General features: G+C 49.3%; 5 protein-coding genes across 5 annotated transcripts; 1 reads left to right on the forward strand and 4 right to left on the reverse strand.

The window, feature by feature from the left end:
* Nucleotides 1-5,863: 5,863 nt before the first annotated feature.
* Nucleotides 5,864-8,410, forward strand: B0J16DRAFT_273005 (fungal-specific transcription factor domain-containing protein; the record flags this gene model as incomplete). The annotated part of the gene is made up of 1 exon (XM_046123620.1): nt 5,864-8,410. The coding sequence occupies one exon, from the start codon at nt 5,864-5,866 to the stop codon at nt 8,408-8,410; it is 2,547 nt and encodes an 848-aa protein (XP_045980157.1).
* Nucleotides 8,411-8,898: 488 nt separating this feature from the next.
* Nucleotides 8,899-12,062, reverse strand: B0J16DRAFT_417236 (meiosis protein SPO22/ZIP4 like-domain-containing protein; the record flags this gene model as incomplete). Its single annotated transcript, XM_046133661.1, has 8 exons — nt 8,899-9,117; nt 9,187-9,362; nt 9,415-9,859; nt 9,926-9,981; nt 10,026-10,587; nt 10,640-11,374; nt 11,421-11,947; nt 12,005-12,062. 8 exons carry the CDS (start codon nt 12,060-12,062, stop codon nt 8,899-8,901), a joined length of 2,778 nt encoding a protein of 925 aa, XP_045980158.1.
* A 520-nt stretch (nt 12,063-12,582) lies between these two features.
* Nucleotides 12,583-15,105, reverse strand: B0J16DRAFT_323062 (uncharacterized protein; the record flags this gene model as incomplete). Its single annotated transcript, XM_046125749.1, has 7 exons — nt 12,583-12,634; nt 12,689-12,885; nt 12,983-13,800; nt 13,944-14,292; nt 14,433-14,450; nt 14,653-14,714; nt 14,949-15,105. The coding sequence occupies 7 exons, from the start codon at nt 15,103-15,105 to the stop codon at nt 12,583-12,585; spliced, it is 1,653 nt and encodes a 550-aa protein (XP_045980159.1).
* A 1,842-nt stretch (nt 15,106-16,947) lies between these two features.
* On the reverse strand, nt 16,948-21,483 carry B0J16DRAFT_364241 (molybdopterin binding aldehyde oxidase/xanthine dehydrogenase). Its single transcript, XM_046129927.1, has 3 exons — nt 21,136-21,483; nt 18,878-21,076; nt 16,948-18,830 (listed from the first exon to the last, which is right to left on the reverse strand). The coding sequence occupies exons 1-3, from the start codon at nt 21,318-21,320 to the stop codon at nt 17,108-17,110; spliced, it is 4,107 nt and encodes a 1,368-aa protein (XP_045980160.1). The 5' UTR covers nt 21,321-21,483; the 3' UTR covers nt 16,948-17,107.
* A 1,472-nt stretch (nt 21,484-22,955) lies between these two features.
* B0J16DRAFT_272502 (pyridoxal phosphate-dependent transferase) lies at nt 22,956-24,444 on the reverse strand (the record flags this gene model as incomplete). The annotated part of the gene is made up of 5 exons (XM_046123606.1): nt 22,956-23,452; nt 23,506-23,721; nt 23,773-23,942; nt 23,990-24,322; nt 24,380-24,444. 5 exons carry the CDS (start codon nt 24,442-24,444, stop codon nt 22,956-22,958), a joined length of 1,281 nt encoding a protein of 426 aa, XP_045980161.1.
* Between the last annotated feature and the right edge of the window lie 58 nt (nt 24,445-24,502).

Below are 24,502 nucleotides of genomic sequence, written 5' to 3' on the forward strand. Positions count from 1 at the left end.
AAGATAGTTGCCCAAAGCTGATAGTCGAGAATCCCACTTTGTTAACTAACCGTGAAACTGTCGGTGGCGCCATTCCGTTCGGCAACTAATACCATTGGCAGATGAGCATCGGAGCATGGACAGCCCGTTACTAGCTATATGCTAGTTTCTACTATCTTTCGTAGGCGCTCCGTCCCCTATGAGCAAACCGCAACAACAGGCTCGACTTCAGTTCAAACTGAATCATAAGTTGCTTGTCGATGAACAGAAGCGCGCTATCAATCTAGTGGTTAGTGTTGTCCATTCGCTTGGCCAAAGCTAAGTGATTGTCGCTCTGATTACCTTATGTAGCTCTAGTAAAGCACGATGGAGCTGATCCTGAAGCGCCTGGGCCATGTGGAACAAGGTACGTAAGCTTCCGGAGCCATGCGGGAAGAGGGCGTTGAGTTGATAATAAGCCTGTTCGCCGACGAAGTGGAGTGAAGGGGTAGAGCATCCCAGTCACGGACGGCTAGAATGTCTCAAGAACCGACTAGTAAGCAAACATCCAGCGGAGTAGTCACGAGTCAATTGGACCAACTGTCGCCCGGCACTTGAACCAGGCAGATGGGTGAGATATTAGGTGCTGGGACCACCTCGTTGAGGAGTTGCGGAAAATTGTTCGATACAATGCGAGGAATGCGGACTGGTGTCCTCTCATAGCTTTGCGCCGAGTGAGTGATCAAAACAGCTAGCTTCCATCTAGTAAGTGGCGTTCCTATGTCAAGCTTAGTTGGGATTGGGATTGCGGCTGATGCGCCCCGTACCTGTCTGTCTGAACGCTGTACAGTATGCACTTGTCAGAGGATCAACCACGATGGAAGCTTGTTCTAGAAGCTTATTCATGGAGTTATCATTACTCTCATGGTACTAAAGATTCAAGCACTTAAACAACCCGATTTCGAGGCTGATTCTGCCCACGATTGGTGTATATGCCCCGAAAACCAGGTTGCTGGATAACTCCCATCGTCATGAAGACTTGTGGCTGTACCGGTATATGGAAGGCTGCGGGTCTTACTTGAATCAATAACAACGCGACCAATGGTGTTGGCCAGGTTCTCCATACTGCAAGGTGCAACAGACCCGCTTCCTGCCATTGGCTGGGTCAATCATGATTGTCGCTTTGTCTTGAACGGCTCGTCCCGAATAGGAAAGGTATGTCCTGAGACCAGCAGAAGCCTTTCGAGAATAATCAAGACATAGTGAAGGGATTGTGTGTGTATTCCATCATCTCTCCTTTCCGCAATAAGCGGCGTAGAGTCGATGATCTATGCAAGAGTCAAGAAGGGCGGATGACTGCAACCGAAGCTGACCTTGTGTCATTCCAATCAGAGCCCTAGTAAAATGGCTCAGCCAAGCAAGTGCCCACGAGACCCATCATCGGAGCCAGCGCCGAAATGACCTTTTTCCATTGTTCTCGAAGACGAATAGACTTTCGCCATCAACGATTACAGTAGGATGGATCGACATCTGAATCCCCCATAGAAATTTAGATGAATCTGATCAGACCCGATAGCGCTGAATTTGTGTATATCTTTAATACTGTGTTAGGTACAACTTGGGTGACGTGCGTCGGGTCGATACTCGAAAGCGAGTCGCGAGGTCTCATACGTAAGATGCCCCGTAAACGAGTGACGGGCCGATGAAACGGAGGCTTGACTTTGAGCCGTGTCCTTGGGCGTGTTTGATCGCCAGATCCGTCCGTATGCTCTCAGGTGGCTGTTATTAACAGGGCACTCGACTAAGAAATGACGCCCCAGACCGACAGATCGCAGGCGAGCTCAGGGCAGGCAAAGACCTAGCCCAGGATCCAAACCAGACGGAGAAAAGGGTCAGCGAGACCAAAGTCGCAGAGTGGTGGAGTTGATAGATAATCAGATCTGACATGTAGCTGGGAACCGTGACTTTGAGCGCTTCTGCTGATGCCGAATTAATGGTTGCTTGTGTAGATGCACTACTAAAGAAAGTACTAGGTATGGACGTTAGGCAGGTACTCTCTTACACTAAGCCCTTCAATGGTTGATACTGTATGGGCCATTCGAAAGGAAGGAAGGAGTTTATCTCGAACTCTATCTATTATTGGGTGCTTAACTGGGTAGGTAATTCTGTGAACGCAATTGATCACGGAAGGAGCTGTTCAGAGAGGTTAGTAGCTATTTCCCATCCCGCCAAGACGCATCCTTCTAGGTTCGAGCCCGTAGCTACTGCAGTAACTGCGCAGTCATGTACAGCAGAGGAACATTGAGTGGAAGGTACTGCTAGAAGACCCCTGCAAGCGAGTAATTTAGACCAGCAAACTTAACCTTGTCTACCCACGCAGACAGCCTGCCATGTCAAGCTTGTCTACGCTAACCTGAGGCTCGCCTAACTTGAATCGTGGCATGCATTCACCCCGCCAATCAATCTTTGGTCTTTTCTGTTTGACTCCTATTTGTGACATCGTACCTTGGAGGTACGCTACGCTACAGTAACAGCACTACGTACAACAAAACACGCTTCCCACTCTGTGCTTCAGCTTCAGCTCCGTCTCCGCCTTCTGTTTGCGTGTACGTTGTATAGAACTCACTCATTAGGCGTACATACTGTACAGGCTGCGCAGTACTACAGTGCGCTTTTTAAGATATGGGATTGATCTTCTGTACCTCATGAGCACTAACACCGTCTCCAAGATCGTGGCTTCCCTGCTCTGCTCCAACGGATGACTTGACATGGCAACCCCTTCAACGGTAGTCAGCATCCGAAACCTCAACCCGCCAGCTCGAATCTCAGCCCACACGGCCCCCATGGACCCCCGCCCCCTCGATCTTGACAAGGGCCACACATCCACGGCCATGTAGCGAATGGAAATTGCGAAAACCTCCCCTCTATCTCCAAACCCCTAATTCGCGACAATACGACCATACCAAGCACTGGATGGCATGCCAAAACATACGGCTCATACAATCACAAGAAAGGCCTAGCTGCTTCATAGTCTGTGCCAAATCTCTTTGCCAGACAAGCAAGGCACAATCATACTGGGCATATTCCACCGATTCGGCCCCGCTGCCTCCGCTGACGGACTCTCTGTTCCCACTTCTTTACCGGCCGTTGGCAACGCCGCAACGGAGCGTACCAGCTCCTTCAAACGAAGCGCCCCTGCCGCCCTGAAAACACTGAATCTGTCTTATAGTCCATGACCATGTCGCTGGTTCCATGAGCCACCAGGATTGACTCGCATTTGAATCAGGCGTATGCGTGGCTGGCACCTTCATCTCGTCTCAACTCTATTTCGGTGTTTTCGCCTTTGGCACTCTGCAATGTGCCCGATGTTGCAGGCCCGCATACCTCACTTGACTTGATAGTCTTCCAAGGTGAAAACAAGCCACGCGAACCTGCTGCACCAGTTGCTCTACAACCTGCACTTTCATTGTATGCCCCTGCCTTCCGTTACATACAAGGCGGGTCATGGTGTGTGCATGTTCGATTGTGCAGTCTCGTGAGAATTCTCTTCAACTTTCAGATGCCCTGATGGCACATGCATTGTGGACAAAAGGCTGTATATAGCGGCCTAGCCAATTTATATGGTTATCTGGTACGGATGCTTTTAATCTTCTTCGTGCTGACCAAATGTCGAGATCCTACCTGCCCGTACCTAAGGTCCGGGCGAGCCGTCCGCCCAACCCTTCCCTTCCCGGCGGTTCAGTCGGCTCTAGCCCGAATCCCCACTGTGACCCTGACTGGGGATTCGTCATCCGCTTCCCACCCACGGCGGCGGATATAACCGTCCCATTGGCGAACACCTGGACAAGGTGGCACCCTCGGAAACCATGATGGCCGAATCCATGTTCTCCGGCAGGCCGTGTGCCCAACGGCAGCTTGCAGTTTTCTAAATCGGCCATCTGGCTATCCGTACAGTCCACCAGCTCGGCGGAAAGCCTCAAACTGGCCAAGGGCCATTGCAATCAGCATGTTAGAACTGCAACGTGAGGGCAGCTAGTTCCCGTCTGCATCACTATTGCCATCCCTGGCCTCTGAGCTATCGGCTGCTGACGCCACATATCTGGCATGACAACCATGAATCAGGAGTCAGTGAGCTTCGCGCTGTCAGTCTTCGTTGAGCTCCACAACTCAAGCAGTCAGATAGTAGCATCGGATACTACATGCTGAACCATGTTGACCGCACAGACAATGCGTTTCAGTTCTGAGACTACACCCTGATGTGTATTATCGGATGCAAACATGTCACCACGGATATCGTATTAATTATTCCGGTCGTCAACCTACAAGCTTAAACTGTCGTATTGGCAGGTAGTTGGACTCCGATGTTGATTATTGTTGATACGGACCCTCAATGATCTTTCATATCCAAAACGCAATCAATACAGTACACGAGACCGACGTTTTGAATTCGGCGAATTTCCTAGGTCCTAGGACAAATCCCTACCTAACTGCGACAAGGCACGCCGATCTAGGCGCGGGGGTAACACATGGCATCGCGGATAACAAAACACACAAAGATGTCCGAGCATCGACCAGTTCGTTGTGCATAGCATTTTCGGAAGTACCAAGCTTTTTCTGGCGGTCCAGCTGCCGAGAAAATCTGGATCTGTAGCAATATGTCGGTCAGCAGTAGTGCTTGGAAATGGCTCATTGAATGGCTAGCACGGGGTCTGTGTTGACTTAATATTCCGACCATAAGGCAACGACTTGATAATATTCGGAGGAACTGTGAGTAATTAACATGATGAGCCATCTGGTTGATAAATAGGATCAGATCGCACCACGGGTCCGACTTCTGGCATCCGATGGTGGCATACCATAGGCTTGGAAACAAGCACTCGCCTTGTTGGACTGATGGATTTGTCCAGGATCTAGGATTATGACTGGCAACATACAATTCCAGGATGCCAGTCTCCGCTCGAAACACATTAGCGGCCATGGCTGATCTCTCAACAGCCCTGCTCAGCCAAGTTGTCAAGGGTCCGCCCACCCCTCCCCCCAATTCACTATCGCCTGGCCCAGATAATATTTCCGAATCTGCGTTAACGCGCGGAGAGCCCCGGATCACGGACCAGCGCCACTAACACGGTGCTGCTGTTGTGCCCAGAGCTGGTAACGAACAACGATATACCTACTTGCAGACGCCTCTTCTTCCATACGGTACATTTCCTCTCTTCTCAGCCTAGTCGTCGTGAGCCAAACTTAACGACGTCAGCTCCGGCCTCGTGGCCTCGCCTTTCTTTTTTTCTTCGCAGGCCCTTCCAGAACACTAACTTTCCCGGGCGTTTAAGGCTGCGACTTTTAACACAGTCACTCGTTCTAACTCCCCAAAGGCGTTGAGCCTTAGAAACGCTCGCAACAATAGAACTCTACGCCCGAATACACACCCGTGGAGGAAGTGCTATCAGGTACCACGCTTTAGGTCTTTGCTTAGCCATTCCTGGTCTAAGCATCTTGGTTCGGGAAACTTGGGATCTATTCTCAGCGTTGAACAAGGTGATGAGCCGAAAAACCACATCGGAGAAGAACGGTCTCGGGTTACACGACTTCGCAACATTCGAGATATCCATTTTGCAAGGACGGATTCACACTGTTTATCACGGATTAGGAGACTGGCGGCAGAGGTTGGAGGTTCCATTGCAGGGTTGATTGACAAACAACAGTACATCCTAGCTTCTTCTTTCCGAGCAAAGCGAGAAAACGGGAGTTTGCCCGCCCTGTACTTGACGACCTGCAGCTTTTGTTCAACAGAGTCATCTTTATGCTCGTTGACCGACGTGCCCCCAGTGTCCTTTCCGTTGGGGGACCCTTTGAGGCTTCCTCGACCAATCCCGGTAGAGGTGGGACACCGAGAGGGTTAACAGCTATGTCAACATCACAGAACGTCTATACCCGCTCGCCCAATCCTTCAAACAGGTCCTACGACTCGTCATCAGTCTCATCTGCAACATCGCCCAAATCGTTGTCCCAATTTGCACCAGGGGCCATGAATACCAACCCACGTTTAAATCTACCAGCCACGCCCCAGCCCATCGGCATTCCCCCTTTACCTCCAGTCAGCCAGGGCTTCCAATCATATGGCCCAATGACTACATCATCGTCCCTTGGCCATGAATCTCTCGCCTCCAATGAATCGGTGGCCAGTACACCAGGCCCGTCGACCTCCCAGTTAGCAGGCCCGCCAGGTTCTCAGGGGCAAAAGAGAGCCTATCGCCAGCGAAGGAAGGACCCCAGCTGCGATGCTTGCCGCGAGAGAAAGGTGAAGTGTGACGCGACTGAGACAGCAAGTTGCTCTGAGTGTTCTAGCCGCAATGTCAAATGCCAATTCACGAAAGAGACGAACCGGCGTATGTCATCTATCAAACAGGTTCAGGATCTGGAAAAGCAAATGGAAAGGGTGAAGAGGGAGAACAGCGGGTTGCGGCGTATGCTTCAGGATCGCGAAGGACCAATGGAACTTGACGCCGAAGGAGGTAATGAAAATGCTTTCAATTTACCAGCCATCGGATCCGAACCGAAACGAAGAAAACGATCAGCTCCCGGGCAAGTACCGGATCTATACAGAGCAAGGTCCAACGTACGAGACTTCTCGAGAGGCATCTGGAAGCCCCCAGCCCAATTTCGCGAACGCGCACCCGTCTTTTTCGACCCCCCAAGGCCAGAGTTACCCGCCAGGCACCTGGTTGATCAGTTACTGCATGCCTACTACACATCGTCTCATTCCATGTTCCCGATTATACACTTTCCTACGTTTCGAGCATCTGTGAACGATTTATACAATAGTAATGGCGCCAGCAGAACATCTCCAGCCTGGCTGTCGTTGTTTTTTGCGGTCCTTGCAACAGGCAGTCTATTTAGCCAAACGTCTAACTCGCAGCCGAACTCGTTTTATGAACCGGCCGAATTTCTCGAGACAGCCAACAAAATGCTCGATCCCTGGGCCAACGACTTCACTTTGGACTATGTGAGGGCACTGGCATTAGTATCACTCTGTCTGAACGAGATGAATCTGAAGTCGGCGGCCTGGACTTGGCTAGGAAGAGCTGTTCGTGTCTCCCAGGACCTAGGGTTGCACATCGAGTCTGGACCGTGGCCGGTCATCGAGGGAGAGATGCGACGCAGAACCTGGTGGATGATCTACATACTAGACAGGACTATGGCGACGGAGCTTGGTCGACCGGTCTCGATCAGCGACAGCGATTGCGATGTTCCATTGCCAGCGGGGGTTGATGATCAGTTCATCCACGATGGGGGAATGATGGTGCCTACAGGGGCAGAGCCTTTAACTCATTCTCTGCTCGCTGTCATTCATGTTGTACGATCGTATTCATCACTTATCGACGCTCTCTCGCCCGGTGCCCTGGCTACGACCCACCTCTCAAGTCTTGACACCCACTTCAAGAAGTGCTTGAATACATTTCCTCCAGCTTGCGATCCGTCAAGCACTGTACCACTTGCGCCTCACTTTCTCGCACCCCTAGCATACCTCTTTCATGCTCGACTTCTGCTGCACCGGCATCATCTCCACCCTGAGTACCCTGTCGAGGCCCGTATGGCATCCCTCGAAAGCTGTACACATATCTCTCTTGAAACCACGTCGCTTCTCCATCGGTCGAACTCAGCCCTTTTGGCAGACGGTGCAACTTCTTTGTTGACCACACACATCTTCCGCTGTGCGCTGTTCCTTCTTCTCACCGGTTATCTGGATCATGCATTGGCGGCGGTGAGAGCTTTGGCTTCGATCGATCGACGAAGAGATGTCACTGTGGCCTGTGGGAGATATCTTTCATTTTTTGTGGCAACTTTAGGAGCGAAGCGAGTTGAGTACACAAACTACTTGGCAAGGACCGCCGCACCACCATTCGGTTCTTCGAGGCCATCAATCGATCAGACGGCTCTGCTCCAGATGCTTTCCCGAGACGAAGACCTGTTGGCGTATGCATCTGCTGATCTTCAAGCCTCGCCTGATGCTTCATGGCTTTGGGCTGGCGCCGAGCGTGAAGTTCCGCTACCCCAAACATCTTCGCCATTCCAGCATTCGACTGCCACATCAAGCAGTGGGCTATTCAGCCCTGAGGCCCGTACAGGCCTAAAAGAAGTAGAGGGCAAAGAATGGGGTGGGTGGGCAAGGCTTGAGGCTGCTGTACGTGGGATAGAGGGTGTACCAGCCACGACTCCGAATCCCTCAAGCGCGACCTGGACACTGCCTCCTCCTATAAAGAGCGAAACACCTGGCCCGTCGGTGGAACTCCCAAGGTTAGGTGATGTACCTCGATTCGGCTCCGAAATGCCAAAGTTAGGGGAGGGCGGCACAGCAGTGAGCCCTGCTACAGGCGGCAACAGGACACCGAGCGGAAGCGCACCCAATCCAGCGACGAGCAAAGAACGATTGAGCATTGCCAACATCATCTAGAGAGCTTGACAGAGGGTGTCATGAAGCGAATTATTAATGTTTATTTATGAGACGTGTCTTCCTTGTTTAGTGCTGGAAGCTGGCTCTTTCGGAAGAAAAAAGTTGAAGGAGCAAGGCGTATACATATATAATTTGCTTTTGTTTTAGGGTGCATTGTGTTTTGTCGTGCGTCTCGACATATTGTCGTGTACCGCTGTTTTCAGGCAGCACCGCTCGAGGAGCATCTACACAAAGATACCACGCGCTGCATGAGACGGGTATAGGATTTTGCATAGCACTGAGGCGTAACAGGCGTTCTTGGGCAGGGGCCCATAGATTTTTATACCGCCCTGTGACGGTTGTAATAGGAATAAAGCTTCATCGTTTAGGTGAAGCATGTATGCGCTAGACGGCTTTCAGCTTGCGGACTTCAAAAAAAGGATGTTGATGTCTTATGAGTAATTGAGGGATATCGAGCATTTCTTGTATCTACAATACTATACACAGCCTCAAGTGATAGGTCCTTGATTCAACCCCATTTCAACGGCTCTTTCACACAGCGTGCGTTTCATGTCACCTCCGTCATTCACGTACTCAGCAAGCTCAAGGGCTTTCAACACCCATTTATGACATAACTTTTGATCGTCTCTCCCTGACATATCAATGGAATGATTGAAAGTAGCTGCGATGATATAATCCAGGTCATCTGCAGGGAAAGGGCTTTGCATCTGTATACCGATGTTAGCACTAGGAAACATCTAGCGGTAGGGGTACCAGTTGTCTAGGGGCTGACTTACTTGGCCACCTTCACGTGCGATCGTGACTGCTTGTTCGACGACTTGCAGAGCCAGAAGGTCATCTAATGGAAGTATGGCCTTGAATAGACAGCGTATGTATTTGGCCAGTCGCTTGTTGTCGAATCTTTCTAGCGAATGTATCTGGTTGATGATAAGACACATGGTTCCGTACACAACTGGAATCATCAGCACTTCTGTCTGGCTTGTCAAGCATGAATCGTCGCGTACCATTACCCGGAGCTTCACTTCTTAACAGACAGTCTCCCATAGCTTTGTACATTGTCTCGTCCTTGCAGATCTCGGCTTTTCGGACGATTTGGTTTAAATCTCCCCAATTCTTGAGATGGATAGCGCTTTCAAAATCAAAAACGAAAAGTGTCGTCATTTTAGACAATAGATCGGGGCAGATTTCGGTTTCTGGACCGCCATTGACCTGCTCGCTAAAAAATGTATCGAATTCTGAAATGTGATGTCTTGCTTCAAGATATCGTTGGAGTTGCTCATCTATCTTGTCATCAGCACGTGCTTGCGAAATAAGGGCCGCTGCGATGACAAAATTGCAGCGGGCTGTCATTAGTCTCCTATCAGCCTCATCATCGGAAGAGATGTCAGAAGGATAGCAGGTTGCAAAGACGAGACACGCGCGAAAGATACGGATGACATGCCACAGCCCCTAAACGTGGCATTTAGTTACACCGATGTTGTAAGCATTTTTCCTGAACCAGTGCAACTCCAGAACTGTGAATAGCTTGGTATCGTTCTCATCTTTTGGGTTCACCTTTGCGTGCTCGGAAGCTATTCGTGTTAGCAGAAACTTGAAACTTAATGGAAAAACGCACCCCTTTCAAATAATACACAGGTTTCCTCCTCAAGGTCAGGAACTTGGTCGATGTTTTCATCTGGCAAAGTCTCAATCATGTGGATCAGCCGTATAGCACATCTAATTATCGATGGCAGATTTGTAGTCGACGAATCTGCTATATCGAACCCTTCGACTGCTGCTTTCAGGGTTTCCAGAGTCATGAGCTTGTCGCCGGCGTTCTGTGCATCTCTTGCACAGGCATATATGATGTCCTGACATTGACTTTTGTCCGGAATCTTGCCTAGATATTCGATGCATTGGCGCCCCAATTGATGGTTCCAGCTTTTCAAGGCCACCTTAAACATGAGATATCTGGTAAGAGGCTCGCCCTGTATACTTTTAGACATCGTATGGAAAGCGGCATGCGCAGCATCTAGATCTTCGCACGCAATGGCACAGCGCATCAACCTTCGGCTGAACTTTCCTTGACTTGTCTCGCCACTGTTGGAAAAGATCGGATGAAGTGCAGCTTGACACCAGAGCTGGCATTCTTTATACCACTTGTTGGAATAACTAGTATCGAGTTTCTTCCAAATGAGCTTCCGGATGTTAGGTATAACGGAACTGTAGAAGCAGCATGGTAAAACTTACCGAAAGCGCAGCAGCTGAAGCCTCGACATGACATTGGCCAATTTCTTGAGCGAGTTGATCTAGAAGTCGAGTCAAGTTCCTTACTCCCACAAGGGTATCTGTTTCCATTGTGCCCATCCAAACACGTCGAACAACAGCTTTTCCTATCCAATCCACGTTGCCATGTGGTAACAACTTCTTGGTGATCAACTCTTCCATCAAACCCATTGCCAATCGAGGACCCCTGGTGCGTAGTTCGCCAATGCGATGTAGAAGGAATCCGAGTCCCGTATCCGTGAGGGTGAACGATCGAATCATACGTCGTATAATACTTGCGCACGCATCGGAATTGAAAAGCTCGCCAGGATATCGGTGGATAATTTCAAGTTTCCAATGAAGCACAATTGACTTATCACCAATCTCGGATTCCACTTGTGACGTTAAACTATCGGCTTCCTCTAAATGTTCTTGCGAACCCGTAGCGAGCAGCGTCTGTATGAGCTCGTGGTAGATAGAGATCCGGAGTTCCAGCCCTTCCGTCGAAAGCCTCTCCAGGCCTTGACTGTTGACAAGGTCAAGTGCTCGTCGTAACCATTTTAAAGCCATGTCATGATCCTCCTTAGACAAGAGTTCGCTTCCGATATGTTGAAACGTATCGGCCAATTGTTCAGCAGAGGATGTGTCGATAAGGTGTAAGAGATCATCCGCTTTTGCGTACATGTGTTCGGCAACATCCAGACAACCTTGCTTCCACGACTTGATAAGTCAGCAAGACGTTGGCGGTATACCATTCTGGACTTACCAAAGCGCATCGCATCGCAAAGTATTCCGCTTCAATCTTCTGGACCTGTGCCATATCTTCTGCTGTTGTATGCTTTGACTTCTTTAGTCGATCAATGTAATCGGCAGCCTTGGTCATGCTCAAAAGTGCGCCATCAAGATCGGAGGACTCCACGCAAACTCTGGCCAGTGTAAGTGACAGCCCCATCATATCTAACAGTACTTGCACAAAGTCTTGTTCCTTGTCGTTCCGTGTGTCACGCGCAAAGGTGTGGATGAGAAAAGCCAGGACACGGGCGCGGACTTGCAGCTGCGTCCTCAACGACGATGACAAGATGTCATCTCTCTTCCTCCTGCCTTTGATACACTCGTTCCATAATTCCCTCGCAACTTCTCTCAATGTTCTCGAAATGTCAAGCGTTGGTAACATTCTCTGCTCGATCAGAGTATTGACTGAAGAGATGTGGTGATTTACATCGGAGAGAAGAGCGTCATTGGAGCTGGAATCGTGGGAGTTTTGTAATCTAGAAAGAAGATCTGTCGCAAACTCTACTCAAGTATCCCCAGTCAGTAGACTCTAACCACACCCGAACATGCTATCCTTACCTATAATCCCTTGGAGCTTCTTGATTTGACCCACGGTCAATATGCTAGCTGGCGCCATGTTGGATTCAAATAGGGGCAAAGTAAGTGCTTCTTGACAAAGTACAAGAACCCAGGCAAAGGGTTTGAAAGAGCGGAAAGGTTGGTTCACTATTGCGATCGGGTCAAGAGTTTTGTGCAAAACACATTGGATGCCGGTAAGGGCAGGAGCGCTGCGGACGCCCCTTCCATTCAACACCACTGCTTACCCCTCTCACCAGACCAGGCCGCAAAAAGGGGCCCGGGGCAGCATGAGCAACGCGAACCTCTTTTAAACACAGCATCATGTATCTTAGGTTTGACAATAAAATGATATCATACTCCAAGTGTTGGTTTCTGTCTAGTGCTGCAAATGAATATACAAACATACGCTTCCAGTTAATGCGTATCCGTGCGCCAATCCCTAATCTGACGGTTTTCTTTTTCTTTTTTTACTTGATTTTGAAAAATGGAACATGTCCTGACAGTGTCACTGATCAAACATGTGTCTCCCAGCAGCAGAACTCCAGAACTTATATATCCGGATATCAATAAATTCGATATTATTGTGCTGGTGGGTCATGTGGCAGGAAATTGCCAACAATCAGGGCCGGCCTAGTAACAGCAATCAGCAAAGGATCTGTTTCAGAGTCAGTTTATGATACATACAGTTTATGATCATCCCGTCGTATCATGAATGAGAAGCAACATTTCACAATAGGATGTGTCGATTCTGAGCTGGGGTTCTTCAGAGAGCATGCCGTCAGGAGAGTCTCGTGCGCCGGATCGAAAGCAATTGTGCCGAACTCTTCCCAGTATCGCACCATTGACTCCTCTGTAAGAATCTCGTGCAACGCAATTTTGCCCTAGAGTTGAGGGTTAGCAATCATCTCCAATAGGCCCCTGTGTTTTGTTTGACACCCAGGTACAGTCACAAGACGGCGCAGACAAAGCAGGACTTACATCTCTTAGTTGCGCTACTGACACGCCAATCAATTCTGCCATTTCCTTATTGCCCCTGAAGATTTCACCAGTTCTTCGCCAGCAGCACGCAGGAACTGCCATACTAGCAAAAACCCGGTCATAATCCATGAGTTGTTTCTCAAACCACATCTCGACGTACACAAGTTCCATATCTGTCAAGGCCTGTGCCTTTTCTCGAAACTTAGGCCGGAACTGGTTGATGGTTTTTACGATCTTGGCTTTTGACGACGCTGCGATGTGAGAGTCTAGGTATGTACCCAACCGAGTATAACCATTAATGTAGTTGAATGGCTTGAGTAATCCGGCGTCGTACTTGGCCCTAAGTACACGTTGCATACGCTCCTCAGGCGTGTCGTTGCCCGATGGATCCGCTGCTTGGAGATAGTATTCGCGGGCCTTGTCGGCGGGCACAACACTTCCCGGTCGTGGAATGTTCTTGCCTTCTTTGTTCGGAGGGGGTGGCAGCATTGATCCTGACAGGTTTGGCATGGCGTTTGGACCACCAGTGGTCATGGAGCTGTTGTTGTTGTTGTTGTTGTTGTTGTTATTGTTGTTGTTGTTATTGCTTCCAAACCTGGGTAGCATCTCCGACTGGCTCTGGCTTGACCTCTTGAATGCCGAGCTCTGTTGGTCTTCTGACGACACGCCGCCGTCATCGAGTAGACTTGTATGAAGAAAGTCGTTGAGAAGGTTGAACTCGTGAGTGACTTCCGGGGCAATCATGTAGTTGGGATGGTAGCTGTGCATATCATGAAAATGGTTTTGTGCTGTCATCCACGCATCTTGGAAACCTACGACTAAGTGGCGTGTCAGCGATCTCAGATCAGGAACAGATTCTTGGGCGCCCCCAAGCTCAGCCCACCTGTGCTCCGCTCGTGAGTAAAAATGGGAACAAGGGGTAGGCCCCTCCCAAGGCAGGACAAAGGGACACAGCACGTACATTGGTTCGCGTTACTACTGCTGCCGTTGTTCAACTCATTGCCCTGCACCCCCGAGACCTGGCTGGGTTGCACAATGGACAGCGGGCTACCTTGACCCAACACTCCACCACCAAAAGATTTGGACCCTCGGTGTCTCGTCGTGTCAAATGTAGGGGGAGGTGGGCCCATGGTGCTAGAGATGGAACTACGAGCCATATCGGATTGTGCGTCCGATTCATCAACTACAGAAGGTGTCTGTATGCTCTGGGCGCTTTGGACACTTTTGGCTTTCTTAGAGTCGGCATCGCGAGGCTCATCGTGGCAGAGATGGCCAATATTGCGCTTGATGCATCGAGTACATGGTCTCTCCTATTCATAGCATCAGTACATGCGTGGCTTTCACGGTGTAGAAAGGCCCTCTTCTGGAAACCAGACCACAGCAGCTGCGGCTCTAGTATACCGGCATGGTTTCAAAAGAGATAGCAGGGAAATTCCAGGGTCATACTCACAAGATCGCAAGTCATATGCTGAAAGAAACAGAGTGTCAGCTACGGTTCTCTCAACGCTCGAGTATGCAAGGCATGGGTCAACAAAGTTGATTCATGGGCGCCGTGCCGTCACACAAAAGTCCATTTGACGAATAGGACGACGTCTTGGAGCGCCCAAGGCTGCTCAAGGCTCAGAAGAAGCCAATGCGAACGCGCGTCGTTGATTTTGGGATTGACTTACAGATCTTCGACAGTATACGCAAGCTGTGATAATGCCCCAGCAGTCAGCCCAAAGTTTCTTGTCTAACAGGAATGTATGCGCCATGATAAGCCTTGTTGCCAGGATTGGGAGTTAACATGTTAACAGTCTGGCGGATTGATTGGTAGTAACCTGAGACTCTTTTGATCACAACTACAATGAGGTATCCCAGGATCATGACGCTCACTCCCAATCCCAATACGGTTTCTCCACGGGCGCATGGCGCAGAACAACAAAGACCTATTCAGACAAGGGAATATAAGTATTCAGAAACGTACCATGATTGACCTTGCGTCTCTTTTTGGCAGGTGTCTTTTGGTTGTCTGAAGCGGCAGTATTCGAGCTCTTGTCGCGACTCACGGCCTTGCCATCGTCACCTTTAGCGGCCTCCTGTTTGGCGCTCTTGCCCGCGGTAGCAGCATTCCGGTCGCTCATTTTGTCCTATACTCCCATTGGACCTCAAGGTTACGCAGAGCGGCTTCGGGTTCGCAGATCATTTGCGGCTCACTGCAGCAGCTTTGTATAGTCTACAGCTCAACCGAAGCGACACGGTCCATTCGCACGTTTTGGGCGACGGGTTGATGCGATTGCAATTTCCACGATTCTATGCGCGGTTCAAGTGCGGGTTCGTTGGCGATTCGTTCCGCGGATTCTCTTTGGCAGTCTCGCGCGCGCGCGCGAAATGGTTCCGTGGATGGGGAGGGGAGATGGAAGGTGGCTACGCAGGTGGTGTGAGCCGAAACGGTCGAAAGGATAGAATGTTGACGAACACTAGTCTGGCGACGAGGTAGAAAGGGTGAATTGATAGCTCAGCAGCCGGAGCTGGCTCAAAGAAGAGATCAAAACTGGGGATACCAGATGCGAAAGCAATCCGGTCGAAGAAGGCAAAAACACTGAAAAGGACCTGGACGGTGAAGTTTGGCCTAGGCTAAGGCTTGGGTCCGAAATAGGCTGGGCTTAGTATAACCAGCGACTGTGGAGCAGCTAGAAGCAGAAGCAGCACAGCTCATGGACGAAGTGGGCCCTCGATCAGCCAGTTTATGTTGAAAGTTGTAATACTAAAGCAAGGGACGTCGGTGGTAATTGATGGTAAAAGTGTGGAATTTTTTGAGCGCCATCCTAGGTACCTAGTTGATAGTTTTGGCATGAGGCTGAGAAGTCTTGTGATTCAAAATCTGAGGAAGTGAGAACCTACCTAGGTAGGTACCTGCCAGAGCTTTCATGAGCCGAGTGATTGCACTTGCCTTACTTTTGCTAGGTTCTTCCTCCCGACGCTCAGGGCAATAGCGGGGTTTAGGGAAGGTGCCAGCGGCTTCCCCAGTACAGTCACGGTGAGCAAGCAATGGATGGATGGTTCCCGAGACGGCCGGGGCGGGTCCGGGTGAGCCTCCGTAGCCCCGGATCACAGGTACAAAATCAGACGGGAGTCTGAACATGCTGTATCATGAATATGTGATTTCTTCCCGATGAGTCTTGTAACGAGGTCTTCCTGATAAAGAAATCGCGCGGTATCCTAAGTGTCATGATAGAGACAATGACTTGTACCTAGACTTCGAGTAGAAGCGTAAGCACCTCACTGCCCCTACAACTAACTTAACTCGAAAGGGATATCCATACAGTGTTGAGTTTTCTTATAAGACTGTGCTTGGTTATACAATTCAACTCCTACTGCTCAAACTTTGTACTGAATTGACAACAGGAACAATCTCTCTTCTAGCCTATCATATACTACAGAAAACAGACGCAGCAAACTACTCGAGTCAGTGCTCTGCGTCGAGCTGGGGGTTTTCATATCTGCCGTCCTATTCAACATAATCCCCACGTACCTACTCTAGAATGCTCTTCATTTCCACTTAGTCAGCGTATCTGTCCGTTCTATTCCTCCTATTCCTTCTATAACTAGATTATCATCCTGTGCTAATTTAGCTGGAATAGTCGCTGGCTCTCATATCTTCTCAATACAAAATGCCTTGGCAGGCAGAAGATACTGTACCAGGGTCTGACCCTCGGTCAAGCTGTTGGCGCTAAATAAACTCGCATGGCTGAAACACTTTTCCGTATTCGGCAATTGCTCGTCTGGGGCATCTTTCTGCGTTGTATTATCTCTCTGTGATGTGATTTGTAATTTCATGTCCCCAATAATGCAACTAACTCTATGATGGTAGGCTACTGTAATTCGTCAACTTACACTGAACTACCTACCTAGGTAGAGTGGCTCCAACGATTCAGCTTCAAAAATTAGTTGTTCTTCTACAATGTACATTCGCGAAATAACTATCGCCCATGCGTTACATTAATTTCACAATTCATACTATTGTGTGTGTATACATGCCATGAATTCATTAGGTAAAGCCAAACCTTTCATAAAGTAATTCCAAACACCTTAACTATGGCCAACTAGCATTATCGTCACAAACCAAACAGTAGATCATCTAACTCAAATCGCTACAAAGAAGCTCTTCTCCCCTTCTTGAGGTGCGACTCTTGCCTTGCGCATGATCTCGTCTTCACAAGCCAGTCTGATTCTCTCAGGCGTTGCTGGACTCTCAAGTCTTAGAAGACCCTCGCATTTGTCATCGCCGATCTTTGCTGCAACTCCATTCTGTGCTCGAGCTGCTTTGAGTGCATCTCGGATGGCAAAGAAGACAGAACTGCCCATAAAGAAGGGCGGCTCGCCTACACCACGGCTCCTCTGGATCGTGCGTAGTTCTTTCCACTCTACATCTTTGAGGAGCGAAACGTTGAATGTCTGGGGGATATCTCGGAAACCGGGGATCTTGTATGCTCCAGGGCCTCGCGTGAAAAGGTGACCTGCCATTGGGCCGTTTCGTAACCACAGCGATTCCTCCATCGTGAAGAGACCAAGACCTTGTACAAAAGCACCCTGGATTTGTCCATAGTCAATGGCTGGGTTGATGGACTGACCAACATCCATTTTGATGTCTGCACGAATGCATGTCCAGGTTCCAGTCAGCAAGTCAAGCTCGACCTCAGCTGCAGCAACTCCTTGGGTGAAGTAGAAGAACATTTTGCCTTTGCCAGTAGTCCAGTCATATCCGATCTCGGGTGTCTTGTAGAAGCCCTGCGCCGAGAGGTTTACACGGTCAAAGTAAGCGGCATGTGCTAGATCCTTCATCGTCGCTTCGGGACCCAACTTCTTTCGGTACGGTGCCAGTCGCTCGTTCAGTTGTTCGCAGGCATTGAAGATAGCATATCCGTTCAAGTCTGAAGAAGCTGATGCGGCTGTCGCAGATGCGTTGGCCACCGTGTTTGTCGAAGTCTCCGAGATGAAGACATTGTCCAGTGGCACACCCAATGCCTGCGCAGCTATTTGAGTGAGCTTAGTATGCAAGCCTTGTCCCATCTCCGTACCACCATGGGCTACCAAAACAGACCCGTCGTGATAGATGTGTACCAATGCTCCAGCCTGATTCAGAAACAAAGCGGTGAAAGAGATGCCAAATTTAGTTGGAATCAGTGCTAAACCCCTCTTCCGCCACTTGTTGGTCTGGTTGAACTCAGTGACAAAATGCCGGCGTGCGGTATACATAGCCTCATCTTGCACCTGTTTGTACATGAGTGGTACATGCCAGTCCCCCAGGCCTTGGCCAATATGCGTCATACCATCGCTCTCGTACAGGTTGATTTGTCGCAGTGTTTCGACCGGCATACCCAACCGGTCAGCCACCTCTTCCATGTACGACTCTGCAATGAACATGCCCTGAGGCCCACCAAATCCTCGGAAAGCCGTGTTCGACATGGTGTTTGTCTTGCATAGGCGTCCTCGGATGTGAACATTAGGTATGTCGTAGCACCCGTCGATATGGGTCATGGCTCGTTCGCATACGGCTGCGCTAAGGTCGAAAGTCCATCCGGCATTGTTGAAGACGTCACACTCCAGAGCTTGGAGCTTACCGTCCTTGTTCACACCGACCTTGTACTTTCCAAGGAAAGGATGTCGCTGGCCACTGGTGACCATGTCTTCTTCTCGAGTTAGCATGTACCGGACTGGTCTCTTGGTTTTCTTTGCTGCAAGTGCTAACGCGGAGCTGAGCACTACTGATCGCGTTTCCTTTCCTCCAAAGCCACCACCCAATCGCTTTACGCGAACAACAACCTTGTTTGACTGCACATCGCATACTCGCGAGGCAAAAACTTGTCTATAGAAACGTCAGTACATCACTTTCAAGTTTTAGACTAGACTTACGTTTCGTTGGCGTTCTGTGTACTGGCGAAAATCTCCATTTCCCCATCCTCGGGCTTGGGAACAACCAAACAAGCGTTTGTCTCGAGGTAAAAGTGTTCCTGGCCACCCATCCTCACAGTTCCAGTAAAGACATGGTCGCACTCCTTAAAGGCGTTCTCCACATCTCCTTTCTTGATCTCACGGTAGAAGTTGTGATAACTGTCGGCCGCAATAGCATCTTCAATCGAAAGCACTGTCGGCAGATCTTCGTACTCGATTTTGACGGCCCTTGCTGCCTCCTGAGCCCTCTGGGGAGTGGTTGCCAAAACTAGAGCAATTGGCTGTCCCACAGTCATAACCTCACCCTCGGCAAAAAAGACTTCGTCGAAATTGGGAGCGCCAAATTTGTTAGCTTCTGGAGATGGCATATCATCCTTGTCAACAACGTCCACTACTCCGGGTATGTCAAGAGCTGCGGAGTAGTCAACGGAGAGAAGCTTGGCATGCGCCCGTTTTGAAAGAACATAGCAGGCATGAAGCTCATTCTTCATGGGAGGAATATCGTCGGTGTACTGCGCTTCACCTGTCGTCTGTTTGAGGGCAGCCAAATGGGGATTGGCCTTTCCAGTCACTTCCTTCTCGTAAGCTACCGCAGCATGCTCGTCTACTTGCCCATTCGATAGATCTCGCTCAATCTCATCAATAGCTTCCTTGTCAACCTGCTCAGAGCTTCCATCAAGTATTGTTAGAACGTCATGGTAGAATCGATAGAAGAATCCAAAGGCCAAGGACTTTCGGTAAGATGCCATGCCACCTGGAACACTGAACTGCAAGTCGAAGTCGCGACCAAGTGCACTCATTGTGCCCTCTAGAGTTTCCAAATCGGCGAAGCGTCGCCCAACCAGGTATTCTGTGGCCGTCTTCGCAGCTACCGTCATGGCGGCCATGCCGCCATAGATAAGGCTTGCTTCCTGAACAACGCCATCATCATCGAGACGAACTCTCAAAGCTCCAGTAACAATAGCGATATCGTCGTCCTTTCGCTTAGCCTGCTTGTATGCTCTGAAAAATTCACCCTTGCCATGAGTGACCGGAATACGTATTGACGCAATGATCGCATCCTGAGCAAGTGCTGTCTTTCGGTAGCCGGTAAAGAACTGGGAGACGGGAATTTCAGTTTCTTTAGTCGACGACTTTGCTACCAACACAGCGTTGGCTGCCCATAATACAGGGTTGAGATCAGAAATTGGAGAGGCTGTAACTAGGTTTCCTGCCGGAGTACCGACATTTCGGATTTGTCGACCAGCAAAGTACTTAAGCTGCTTGAGCATCGCCTCAAATACCTGAGCGCGCTCACGTCCGTAATGCGGAATAGCATGTTCGCAGATGCTTTCCAAATCGGTTAAAACAACATTACCGCCAACCTCGAGGTGGTCGTCTTTGAAGCTGTACTGTCGTAACTCAGCAATATCGCCAACGTAGACAGAAACAGGATACTCCAACGCCTTGAACTTGGTTTCGATTTGAGTTTCCGTACTTCCACCGATGATCTTGGCTTGTGGATGAGCGGCCTTGATCTGCAAGAGCTGTTCGGTAGTGACAGGTCGATACCATCTGCGCCTCTTGTTACCGAAAGCTAGAGGTCGTAATTCGTGTCTCTTCAAAGCTGGTGGAAAGATGAGCTCTGTATCGGGTTTATACTCGATGAAGCCTGGGGGTGTGAATCGCTTGATAGGTGCATCGTCCAGATTCGCCTTGTCCATGCAACAACCTCCGCTGGGTGGGCCATTACCATTCTCCATACAGCATCCTGTACCACCTGCTTTCTTAAACTTCATACCGGGCTTATCAACGCTGAAAGTTTGAGCCGCATCCAGGATGGATCTATAGCCTGTACATCGGCACAGGTTACCATCGAACGCCTCTTCGATGTCATCTTTAGAAGGAGAGTTGTTATTCCGCAATAGAGCATACAGACTCATCACAATACCGGGAGTGCAAAAGCCACATTGGCTACCATTGGACTTGGCGATACGCTCCTGGGTAGGGTGGGGTTTCTGAGAGCTGCCGATGCCTTCAACGGTAACGACGTGTTTACCGTCCAAACTGACAAGAGGAGCTAAACAGGCATTGACACTGGCATGATATATCTGCTTAGTTGTCGGGTTATACTGGCTGACCACAATTGTACAAGCTCCGCAACCACCTTCGCCACAACCACTGAGTTGAGTTGTTAGCATCATCGGGATGAGTTTTTGTCATCAGGGGCGAATTCTCACAGTTTTGTTCCTGTAAGTCCGATTCCTCGTAGATATTCTAAAACTGTGACTTCTGGATCTATTTCATCCAGGACAACTTTGGTTCCATTGAGGTAGAATCGGAGTGTGTCGTCGAATTTGGAGGTTAGAGTGGCTAAAGGTTCAGGGTTTGTCTCCCTTACGGGCGATACAGCGCTAGGCGCCATGATTTCTTTGGTGGGGGTATTATGAGGTCAGTGTATGTATCTCTCGAGTGTATTGTAGGAGAGAGAAAGGTCCAAGGGTCAGAATGGGAAAGAACAGAAATAATCCGAACAAGAGGCAAAGGCCCTTTTAAAGGTCTCTTATCAACAAACGAACCGAGGCGTTGTACAGTGGCACCTCAGGTTGTGCTGTAAGAGGGGGACGTCCACGAGACGTGGCCGGCACGGGTTAGCTAGCGGGTGTAAGACAACGTCCGCTTTGACAGGTGCAATCGGTCCTTGTGCAGCGGCACCTTCCTCTTCCTTAACAAGATGCTTTTTGATAACAAACGCTGAACGAATGGGAAGCACGAATTATGTTTGTTTAGGACGTGTCAACGTCCAACTAATCGCCACTGATAAGCCTAATCGAGATTTGCACCCCCGCGGCGGCTCAACTCAATAGCCAGTCACTGCCTGTGCGGGGAAGCAACAAGAGCGAGGAGCAAGGAGCAGGGAGCCTCCTTCCCCACGATGCATCTCGCTAACGGCCGGCTCCGCGCAGACGATAGGCCAGTTCCACGATCGGGATCCTCCACTTAGGTATCGGAGTTGAGAGAGACTTGATAAATAGAAGGTAACAGATATTCACTTTCATATATAGCGGTGAGTAAGCATTGAAAAGAAGCCTACTCAGATATAAACCTATCTGCTTAATTTTCATGCATAACCCTACCATGTCGATTAGCTTATACGATGACGATATCTGGTCAAATCTACCAGGGAATTTACTTAAACCCTCAAACGCAACGAACTAAACCTCGCAAAGGGACCTTGGACAGAATACGATTGAAGAGTGTCAGGAACAGAACAAGAATACGAACAAGAATTAAAGTTAATGCGTTTTAGTTTCCAGCTTGGCACGTAGTTCTGACGTTCGGCGACACACTCCCAAGATATCGAGAAGTGACAGAGGAGTGTGGGAACAATCCGTATACTAACTCTGTTGTTGTACTATAGCATACTAGACAATATAAGACTTTAGGATAACTCAAAGAAATCCTGTCAAGAGCTTAGACTATCATTTGTGTCAAATTTAGTAGGTATGCGGATTGCTTTGCCATATCTGAGTCGTTACCAGATAGGTAACCATAGGTGTCCGCGGTTAAGAACCAAGTATACTTATATAGTCCAGTCTCATTTCTCCCCTTTTCTCTTTTTTTTTTCTTTTCTTATTTTCTTTCTTGCTTTTCTTACAAGAGCTATTGGATATTCCGCTCTCACTTGCGCCAGATAAATTGTTATGCCTGGAGTTCGTCCGCCAACGTGCATTCTTTGGGGCACCACCACAACATTCTATCATTATATACTTCCTCAACAGCATATTCTTTCACATACGACCATACCTACCAGAGAACTCGGGATCCCGTCCGCTCTCCCATAGATAAGCTGGTAAGGGGCGGATTAGTAGTTGGGTCGGTGACGACCAGCGAATCCCCGCTGTTGTATGTTTTTTGGTGTTTTTGGCTAGGGCGATTCGTTCTCAAATGCTTGCACAAGGGGACACAGAACAACACCATCTCATCTAATTGTCCGTATAATCAGCTTTCTCTATCTCTTTCTCCCCACAAGGTCTGATTTCAATCTAATTTATCTTCTTTACTCTTGAATATACTTCTTCAGTCCCCTTAGTCGCTCCTTGGCCTGCTCCAAAACATCATCGTTCTTACACACTGCAAATCGGATATAATCCTCCGCCAGGTGCGCATTACCCGGGGTATAAAACTCTGTCGGAGGGATAGCCGCAACGCCAATCTCCTGGATAAGGAACCACGCCAGCTTGAAGTCGCGCGGGCGGCTAGCCACGTTAGGAGGAAATGGGTAATCTTCTGGCAGCTTGACCTTCGCCATGTTGACGAGAATAAAGTAACCTCCCTCGGGATAAGTCACGGGCAATTTGAGCTCCTCAAACACCTCCTTGAGGCGGTCTACCTTGCCCTTCATCTCTGTAATTGTCTCCTGCCAGAAACCGTTCTTACCAGCCTGCTCGAAACCAATGGCAGAGGCTTCTTGGAAAGGGGCTGGTGTAGAGAAGCAGATTCGTGTGTGAGCGGCGGTGACATGCTGGATGAGTTCTTGAGGTCCGATCAACCAACCTGCGAAGTGTAAGCACGACTGACTTCTTCAAGGGTCAACAACTTCAACATACCGACACGCCAACCAGTGGCATAAAAGTTCTTTCCAGCAGAGCCAACAGTGAGTGTCAACTTCTCCACTTCAGGAGAAAGGTTAGCAATTCGAGTAAATGGCACATAGTAGAGCTTGTCGTAAACTTCATCTGAGAGGATAATAGTCTGGTTCTTGATAGCAAGGTCTGCAATTCCTTGAAGTTCCTCTTTCGAAAAGACCTTGCCAACGGGATTGTCTACTGGAGGTCAGCGCTGAGGTAAGCACAATAATCAGCAGTGCTACTCACGGGGAGTGTTGATAACAATCATCTTGGTGCGGGGTGTGAAGGCCTTCTCAAGCTCTTCAAAGTCGATTGTCCAGTCCGCAGCAGAGGAATCCTTGGTAGCGCCAGTCTTGGGAGGGTGCAGGGGCACGTAGACGACTTTACCACCGGGCATTTGAATGTTGCTAATGTATCTATGGGGGGTTAGAGAGGGTTTCGAAATGTGTACAATGATACTCACTGATCGAAGAAGGGCTCAAAGACAATAACTTCATCACCAGGTTCAATGAAGCCCATGAAGGCACTCAACATACCCTCATTGGCACCAGTAGTGATGATAATCTCAGTCTCGGGGTCCAACTGGCGTCCCCATGATTCAGAGTACGCATCCGCCAACGCCTTCCTCAAACGAGGGCGTCCTTTAGCAGGAGCATACTGATTACACTCAACACGGTCCAAAGCCTCCTTAGCAGCGTTAAGGATAAAGTCAGGAGGGTTGTATCCAAAGAAACCCTGACCCAAGTTCACAATAGGCTGGATAGGTGAAGACGCAGCGGCCTCATTGATCATGGACCTAATTCAGCTGAGTTAGGAGCCACAATTTTGACAAGAGGGTTCAAGAGTACTATACCAAACATCCTTCTTCTGGCCCTGGACCCGAGCCGCGGGCTGAAGTTTTTGTGTCTGATTGCTCATGGTGATGACACTATTTGAGAATTGTCTTGAAGAGTGAAGAGGGATAATACTGCTTCGG

This window comes from Fusarium flagelliforme, assembly GCF_020744385.1.
Source record: "Fusarium flagelliforme strain FIESC 12 MPI-CAGE-AA-0113 chromosome Unknown B0J16scaffold_6, whole genome shotgun sequence".
Lineage (NCBI taxonomy): Eukaryota > Fungi > Ascomycota > Sordariomycetes > Hypocreales > Nectriaceae > Fusarium > Fusarium flagelliforme.

Coding starts and splice junctions, on each gene's coding strand:
- B0J16DRAFT_364241 (XM_046129927.1), bottom strand. CDS start 21,320: ATGGCGCCTAGCGCTGTATCGCCCGTAAGGGAGACAAACCCTGAACCT. Junction 21,077..21,135: donor GGACTTACAGGAACAAAACT/GTGAGAATTCGC, acceptor AACTCAACTCAG/TGGTTGTGGCGAAGGTGGTT. Junction 18,831..18,877: donor ACACAGAACGCCAACGAAAC/GTAAGTCTAGTC, acceptor ACGTTTCTATAG/ACAAGTTTTTGCCTCGCGAG.